Source organism: Parambassis ranga, chromosome 2 (assembly GCF_900634625.1).
Source record: "Parambassis ranga chromosome 2, fParRan2.1, whole genome shotgun sequence".
In the NCBI taxonomy this organism is placed as follows: Eukaryota; Metazoa; Chordata; class Actinopteri; family Ambassidae; genus Parambassis; species Parambassis ranga.
Window position 1 is genome coordinate 23702641 of NC_041023.1, and position 8881 is coordinate 23711521.

At 44.0% G+C, this 8881-nt stretch overlaps 2 protein-coding genes across 2 annotated transcripts in view; one reads left to right on the forward strand and one right to left on the reverse strand.

Annotated features, from left to right (window-relative positions):
- Window positions 1–3184, forward strand: part of LOC114429656 (fatty acyl-CoA reductase 1) — a 34891-nt gene extending 31707 nt beyond the window's left edge. Inside the window, exons 9-12 of the mRNA XM_028398351.1 lie at window positions 395–566; window positions 644–773; window positions 922–1049; window positions 1274–3184. Of these exons, the coding sequence (XP_028254152.1) occupies window positions 395–566; window positions 644–773; window positions 922–1049; window positions 1274–1436 (593 nt within the window). The 3' untranslated portion in view covers window positions 1437–3184. The remainder of the gene's footprint in view (window positions 1–394; window positions 567–643; window positions 774–921; window positions 1050–1273) is intronic.
- A 1628-nt stretch (window positions 3185–4812) lies between these two features.
- Window positions 4813–8526, reverse strand: LOC114431553 (endoplasmic reticulum-Golgi intermediate compartment protein 2-like). Its single transcript, XM_028399088.1, has 14 exons — window positions 8190–8526; window positions 7485–7607; window positions 7290–7398; window positions 7164–7210; window positions 7018–7085; window positions 6891–6931; window positions 6698–6799; window positions 6325–6420; window positions 6201–6256; window positions 6021–6119; window positions 5860–5957; window positions 5622–5784; window positions 5035–5114; window positions 4813–4948 (listed from the first exon to the last, which is right to left on the reverse strand). Exons 2-14 carry the CDS (start codon window positions 7588–7590, stop codon window positions 4868–4870), a joined length of 1146 nt encoding a protein of 381 aa, XP_028254889.1. The 5' UTR covers window positions 7591–7607; window positions 8190–8526; the 3' UTR covers window positions 4813–4867.
- Between the last annotated feature and the right edge of the window lie 355 nt (window positions 8527–8881).

The following is an 8881-nucleotide window of genomic DNA, read 5'->3' on the forward strand; positions in this document are numbered from 1 at the left end:
CCCGGCCAGGCTGCAGGAAGGCAGTCCACAGCTGGCCGTCACCTCCAATCCAGTCATTTCGGACCCTGCAACCACCACATATCTGTTGCTGTGGAAACGGCGGCCTAGTTTGCGTGCTGGATGTGATGTAATGCCTGTAGTCACATGGCTGAGTCCTACATCTGTGGATGGCCACTGCTGGGCACAAGGGGGGGGAGAAGAGGGGGAAGGGAAGGCTACACTGCCCAGTGGGGGAGAATAATAAAGCTGCTGCCATGCACCCCCCACCAGAGTGGACTCTTGTCATGTCTTGTATTGTAAATGGCATCTGTCAGGCCCTGCTCTGTTTTCTTGGATATTAATGTCATGGTTACACATGAAATTCATTGATCTAATTAACCATTTTGTCTTCCAGAGCACCACGTGATGTCATCCTTCAAGAGGAACCCCCTGGAGCAGGCTTTCCGCAGGCCCAACGCTAACATCACCTCTAACTACCTGATCAATCAGTACTGGATCCTGGTCAGCCACAAGTTCCCCGCTCTCATCTACGATCTCTTCCTGCGTCTGTCTGGACAGAAGCCACAGTAAGACCCTTCTCACACCTGTAATCTAACAGAGAATTTAAGCAGTGTCATGACCTGCTGCACCTCTCTCGCTTCAGAATGATGCGCATCTTCAATCGGCTGCACAAGGCCATCAGCCTGCTGGAGTATTTCAGCAGCCAGGACTGGGAGTGGAACTCGGAGAACATGAGCATGCTGATGAGCCAGCTCACCCCCGAGGACAGGAAGGTGGGAATATGCACCCGATTAGGTCACTGTTTAAAAACAGACATCTCATTGGGCTGGGAAAATCATTCATAGAGCTCCATCTAGTGGGGGTGGGACTTCACACCAGCTTTAGTTTATGACTTTCAACATCCACTGAATTCTCTTGTAGACGTTTAACTTTGACGTGCGCCAGCTGAACTGGCCTGAGTACATCGAGAACTACTGCATCGGCACCAAGAAGTACGTCCTGAACGAAGACATGTCTGACATTCCTGCTGCCAGGCAGCATCTGAGGAAGTAAGTCAGCCACATGGTGCAGCACAAACAAGAACATTTATGGTAACACTGACATGCAAAAACTACATAAACTGGTAGGTGAAAACATAGGTAAACATAGGTGACTGTCAAAGCCTTCCACTCAGACTCAAACAGCTCTTCAGAATTGTGTGGGTGACATCATGGATGGTGGTATACTTCCTATGCTTCTTTCTCATTCCTTCTCCTCTTCTTCCTCTTTTCAGATTGAGGAACATCCGCTACACCTTCAACACGCTGCTGGTCGTCTTCATCTGGAGGGTCTTCATCGCCCGCTCCCAGATGGCCAGAAACATCTGGTACTTTGTGGTCAGCCTCTGTTTCAAGTTCCTCTCCTACTTCCGAGCATCCAGCACCTTAACCAACTGAGTCTTCCTCACCGCATCCAGCAGGAGCCCGCAGCCCTTGCATTTAGTTCTTCACAGGAAGGAAAAGAAGAAAAAAACAAAAACATCAGAATGGACATGATGCAGGGTGAGCTCTCTACAGGTGGGGGGCTGCATTTGAGGGAGAGAGAGAGAGAGAGAGAAGCACTCAGACGAAGGGAAAAAAAGAGGTTTACTAGCCATGAATTACTTGTTTAGTTTGGAAAATCTGTCATCAGTACCTGCACTGTTCAGTCACCAAACCCCGTCCAACAAAAAGCAGTGTTTTCATTCATTTTGTACCTACTGTTTCCTTCTCAAAGTGGCCAATTATATATGCAACAATACGCCTTTTGTGTGACTTCCATCTTCCTTTCCACCCTCTTGAATCTACATTGCCTTGCCTTGTGATGATTTTTTTTTCATACTTGAATATTATGCGGCATCGTGTCAGTGGAGGACAATTTCTATAAGATGATTTTTGTTTGTTTTTTTGGAGTTCCTCTCTTTAATACGCAGGTGATTTGGATATCTGTGCGTCTACTGCCTTTATAAGATCGATCACAGAGGAGGCCATGAATCCACAGAACATAAAGACGAGTAGTATTGAATCAGGATGCTTCATCCACTTTTTGCCTGTTTGTACAGCAGTTTGTACTGAAGCTCAGTTTACTACTTTTACATCTTTATACTTGCGTCAAAGGCTAGTCTGATTATACGTGGTAGACCTTGACAGTGTAGAATATATAAATAAGAGTTTATTTGTACAGCCTGGTACGCACTGTATAATGTTTCCCCAGATGGTTCCCTTATATTTTTTTGGCATTTCCTCCTCCTTTGGTTGGGGAGATATAAATGCCAAATGAAGGATTATAATCCAGTTAAAATTGGGAAAAGAAACCTCCTGTATCCATGTAGATAGTTGTGGACCAAGCTCAGAGCTGGAGTCACCTGGAAGTTCTGTGTCTGCGACACGAGAAAATGTGTAATACTGTATAAATATAAATGAGCAGCAGATGGTCTCTTGAGATTAATAATAAATAGTGTTGTCACTTAATCCCAAGTTTTTTTTTATTAACATCTTGGGAATGATCAGATAAATTCTGTCTTGGCTGTTAAAGAGAAAGTTCACCCCAACACTGGGTGTTGCCATGTTTGCAGAAATTCTCATCATTTTTCTGATTGTCATCTGCAGTACACCTCTCATCCACATGAGGGAGCTTGTTGCTTTTGTGCTGAGCTGCAGGGAGCTTTATGTACTTACACTAAGGAGGCGATACAGAAATGGTGGTTAAAGTGTTAATTTATACCTTATTGACACTAAATCTACAGACATTTTGTGTCGGAACTATTTTCTACCCAACTACACCCAGCAACCAAACCACTGCTCAGAATGCAGCGAGCATCTACCCATGACGAACTTGACAGCTCAGCCGAGGAGGATGCAGTCATGCTGTAACGAGCACAAGCCACGGTTGGTCACGGGGCGTAGTTCACTAGAAAATAGTCCCTGTTTGAATTTCTTTTGTGGATTTTCACAGAAATCTCTAAGAAGCATTTGAGGTTTGGGGTGAACTGTCCCTTTAATACACGAGAGACACAAACAGCCCCAGAAACGAGTAGCAAACCTACCGGAGAGCGACTCAAGTTTTATCGGAAGGCGCTTTAAAAAATCGTCCCTAGCATGAATGCATACGTCAGGAGTCGTCTAGCCTGCCAAGACAGAATTAAAGGTTCTCTGAATGTAAGTATGAACAGGAAAATTGGTGGACCAGGTACAAAGCCATGTGGGACGCCACACTTAGCAGAATGCGCACATGGACATTAACGTGGTTCCTGGTGTCACGTCCCAGTTCTGGAAGATGTGTAAATAGACAAACTCACACATTATTTCTTATAGACTACCAAAAACTTGTATTTGACTGTTTATTCTTTTTGCTTGAGTGTTCTTGACCAGGACCACAGAGCTTCCCTCAGAGTCTACCAAAAGTATTATGTCTGATTTTTACTAAACAAATGACAAAACTGTGTACAGTGTTGTCTCATCGCCGGATCGCGACAGACAGGATACACGACAGCGCTGAGCCTTTTTACGGGAGAAAAAAGGGACAAAATAAATGTTTATGCAAAGCCTATATGTCTGGTGTAACCATGGTAACTGTCCGTTTAATTACAGACGGTAATGAACCAAATCGTTCATACAAGGTCTGCATGATGAAGCGGTGTCATCTCAAAGAGCTACAGGGCTATTTCTAAACGAAACCTGGTGTTGTCAGTTTGGAGTTTTGTTCTTCTGTTCGTCTGTCTTTGGTACCAATGGTGGGGGGGGTGCTGCAGCTGGAATGCACAGCAACACATCTTTAATCTCTCTGGTGTCATTTAGCAAAATGTTTGACCACCTGTAATTCCCTGCTCTGACAGCACTTGGAGTCTGCTTGGCAAAACTGAAATAAATGAAAAGAGAACAAAGTGCACGTGTGCTGCCATCTATTAAAACCTCACCCGATGTTTCTTTAAGTGATGTTTGCATTGCAAAACTAAGTCCTAAGTGTCCTCTCTGTGAGCCTACAGGCCTCACTGAGCATGCTCAGCACAATTGGAAGAGGCTGAACAAGTAAAGTTTGTTTGGTCACCAGGAGAAAGACTCTTGCACATGGAAGCACGACTGAGGTTCACAAACCTGCATCTGAATGCCTGTGGGATGATGTCCTGTGGACAGATGAGACCAGAGTGGAGTGGTTTGGTCTTAATGTTCACCACCATGTCTGCTGAAAACCAAACATCTCTGCAGTGACACCTCATACGCCTTTGTTGTCACGGTGGTGGAGGGCTGATGATTTGGGCTTGTTTGGACACCGTGCAGTCAGTGAGTCCACCAGGAACTCCTCTGTATACCAGAGGATTCTGGAGACACATGTGAGGCAGTCTGTCTGACAGTTAGATAGAAAGTAGGTCCTACAACAGCACAAAGATCAAAGCACAGCAGCAGATCTATGTCAGAAAGGTGAAAAATCAAAGGATCAACCAGAGTGAAATGCTGTGGCAGGACCTTAAGAGGTCTGCACACAAGTGAAAACCCAAAACTTGAATGAACTGAAGCAACTCGTTTTATAGTTAAGCATTTATTTGTTTTTAAATACAATCTTTTTTTCTGGAAACATAACCTTCAGATCAGGCTTTTTTTAAACGTTTAATTACAAACACTTGTTAAACACAAGTCATACCTGCTGCTGCAGCAAATGAAATATGAAAACAAACTCCATCACAGAGACAGTAACACTGTATGAATGCAGTCACATAACACACACACATAACAATCACAGTGAGTTCTCTGCAGAACAACAAACATTTCATGACAATGAATAAATAAACACTGATTTAAGCCATCGGCCCAAGTGGGATGACAGGACATCCTCCTCACTTTGAAACCTGGGGTCACTCCTTGGGGGCGTTGTCAGGCAGTAGAGGTGTGTGGTGATTGTTCAGATTATTCATCAGGTTGTGTAGCTGCGCGTCCTGGAAACAGATTCAACACAAGTCAGTGTGTCCTGCTGCTTTGTGGTCGCAGTAACAGAAGAAGGACGTGTTTGTTTCAGACTCACCTCTCTGGGCCGAAATGCTCCGAGTCTGAAGCGACAGCAGACGACATCAAAACAGAAGCCAACGAGGCTGTGAAGCATCCCTTCATGAAGAGACAGGAAGTTTGTTTCAGGATGGATTTGTTGGTCTAAATTTAACAGATGTGTAGTTTTTCTGTACTTGAAGTTGTTTTCATCTAAGTGTGCAGGAATGTTTCCAGGGGGCCACAAAAAAGTGACGGACAACACCGTCAATTCTGGTTTCCTTGTATTATTTATCTAGATCATTGATCAGGATGCACGGCATCAAAACTGCGCCTCGGTTTTGGTACGACATCATTTGAAGTACGCGACTGATGGAGACGTGTCACGTGTGGACGCTGAAGGTCGCACCAGCTGTTGTCAAATAGGATGAGGATGGAGGATTTCCTGGCTATCTCCTGTTGCCTAGAAACCAGTCTTAGTCTGTCTGTTTTTTGGGGTCCCCCCTGGAGCACCGTAGAGTTCAGCTTCTGTCTCCTTTAAAAGGAGATTTGGAGCTTACTTTTCATGATGCATCTGTGCAGTGGCCCCTTAAAAGAGCCCATGGCTGCAGCTTGAAGCCGATTTACCTGTGGTGGAGAAAATGCCTCCGATTATCCCACAGAGCCGCACCAGGAACTGCCAGAGCGGCATGTGCTGCTCGCTGACTGTCACCATCAGAGAGCTGGTGTCGTACTTCACGAAGATGCCAGAGACGCCGTGACTGCCCGCCGCGTGGTTTATCACCCGCTCCTTTTAAAAGACAGAGAGGTCAGCGCCATCTTATCTGCACCTCCGTCTCTTCATCACCATGTACCTGCTCCTCACCCTCTCCGTCACAGAGAACTGATGGGTGTCTGCAGAAATCTTGTAGGTGTTCAGTCTGGTGGGGACCACGGTGATGAAGTACTGGAACATCTGGTTATCTGAAAAACAAACAGCGGCCGTCACAGTGAAAAAAAAAATTCTGAGGAGATTCTCTTACTCACTGTTGAAGGTGATTTTCTCAGTGCCGTCCAGAGGATTGATGATGCCGGGTATCTCCTCTCCAAAAGACAGATGGTCAATTCGATGGGAGAAGTTGTACGCTGCCATGCAAAGATGAGATCCGCTCAGGTGATCCTGGCTCAGTTAAATCTACAGGGAAAAAAATCCACTTTCAAACTTACTGTCGTGGCTCACGAAGGCGGCGATGTGTGCGTGTCCCTGTGGATGGTGAATGGGCCTGAAGAAGACAAACTGCTGTCAGGCTTTACAGGAGACGTCCACCTGAATCTGTCAAACGTGTCTTACTTTCCCACAGTGATGTGCAGGTTTCCTGCCACCTTATTGACGTAGACGTGTCCGTTGATCCTGCAGGCATTAACAGGCTCCACAGAGGCGACCTCCCTGCATGAGAACATGTGTGTTTATTAGCAGCACAGATGACAAATTTACAGGGAGTGATTGATACGTTTCAAGACTTCTGGGCCCACAGTGTCCAACCGGAGCCTAAAGAACGATCAGTGAGGTCTGCCTTTATGATTGCCACCATTGTCCAACAGCTGAGCACTGGATTTGTCCCTGCAGACTGCTAACTCCTCCCAAAATGAAGATAAAGATAAGGTCCAAATCGTTTCAATCAGCCCTCATAAAAATGACACGTCATTTTCTCTAAAGAACTGACCGTGGTGGCAGAGCGGTCGGAGCTCCTTTAAGGAGAGTCTTGTAGAGGACCTCCTGCAGAGCATGCTCCTCCCTCATCCTGTTCTGTATGAGCAGCAGCGTCCTGCAGGACGACAGACAGGCCGCATAATAATGTAGAGACACCACAACCAGAATGTCGGTGCACCAGATCCTCTATCCGTCCCTCATCTTACCTTTGCCACAGTCTCTGTTGTGGTGTCAGTTCGAAAATAACCTGATTAAACACACGGAGAAACAGGAGCGATCAGCATCATCTCAGACTAACACACCAGCTCATGTTTCCAGACTTGCTGCACTCACAGGCTCATACTGCAGCCCGTTAGAGGTGATCATGGTCTCAGCCAGGTCCAGAATATCTGCACCCACATCTGACAGCATCACAGTATTAACACGCATTAACGTCGTAACACCAGTGATATGAATGAGGATCAAAGTGAGATACTCACGCTGACACTTCATGGCGACCGTGATGTCGATGTTTATTTTCAATTTACTGAAACAACAAGAAAAAAAGATGTCAACCATTTTTAGTAAAGCTAACACTCAATCAATAACTAATATTAACAACCTACCTGGAGAAATCTTTGTCGACCTCGTACTCGTATTTCATCCAAGTGTCTCGATAAACAAAGAACTCTAAAACAGCCAGCAGAGCCATGGCACTGAAAGCTATCAGTGACACTGTGGATGAGGACACACAGAGGGTTCTGTTTATGTTGTCCTCATCATCATCATCATCATCACCATCAGAGGCACCAGTTCCCCACCTGTTCCTCCGGATGCCGACGTCTCCACGTAGCTGTCAGACACTTTGGGGAAGGCGTCCAGCTCCTTCACCAGACTCAGGGCTTTCCTTTTGGACAGACGCCGCATCGTGATGGTTCAGCTCTCTGAAACGCCAAATGTGCGGAGGTATGAGCAGAAAACCTCAAACATAGTTCTTATTTAATAAATTACATTTTAATAGGTCTAAAACTGCTTGCCTGTCAGTTTCTGTATTTATATTTATTTTACCCTTTTTAAAACTACTTCACGAGCTGCAGTGGCATATAATATCTCTACATATGTCTGTGAGGTTTGTTTTATTATTTTTTAAACTTTTTAATCTGACCTGGTTAGCAGCTATTGCTGCTTTACTCAGCACCGAAATATTTCTGCACCATGGCAAAATAAACTACTTTATTTCATTCAGTGTGTGTAGTTTGACGTAAAAATATTTTTCTGTAGCCTAAATATTAAACAAATAATATTAACTAAAATAAATATACATAAAAATATTTACAAAACAAAATGCTAAAATGCTATATTAGACCATACAAGATGTTTGATCAGTTTAAATCGCCATAATATAATAAACCATAATTATTAAACATAATAATAATAATAATAATAATAATAATAATAATAATAATAAGACAGTTTCCCGTCTTATCTTTTTCTCTTGTCGCTGCACCGTTTATTTTTAATCTTACCTCTTCTATCATCCAGTTAAATCGCTCTCTGGAAGCCAAATTTAACCAGATGACCGCCGTTGGTAAAATATCTGGTTATTTTTGCACCATAATCCATGATGATAAGCGCAGAGAGGGGGCGGATCCAGGCCAGCTCCGCATCTTTTCCTTCTTCTTCTTCCTCTTTTAGAGACGTCGGGGCGTCATCTGCTGCAAAGAGTGCGTGCGTGCGCGCTCTGTACGTCTGGCACTCCACTGTGAACGCGCAGCAGGCAGTGTTTGTCGACGTTCTGTCAGGAGGGGGCGCCCGAGCACCAAACTGTGAAACTAGCCTACATGTAAACGAAATACTCAGAAAATAGAAAAATTAAATTACAAAAAAAATTAATATGTAAAAAAGGAAAAATAAAGGTAAATAAAAAATAAATGCAAATAAATGCATATACAAATTAAATAAAATTGATTATAAATACAATTTTAGATTAAAAATGAACACTGCATGGCCATTTAAAATTGTAATGTTAGAAACGTGTTCAAAAAACTTTACAAATGTTAAAACACACTGAAATGGAATCAACCGCTTCTCCTAATTGATAATTAACTTCCGGGAGGAGTGTTAATGTCTATGTTGTGAGTCTGAGCTGCCAGATGTGAAGCTGCACTGCTCCCACTGACAACCAGAGGAAAATGTGTTGATAATAATCTACTACAGC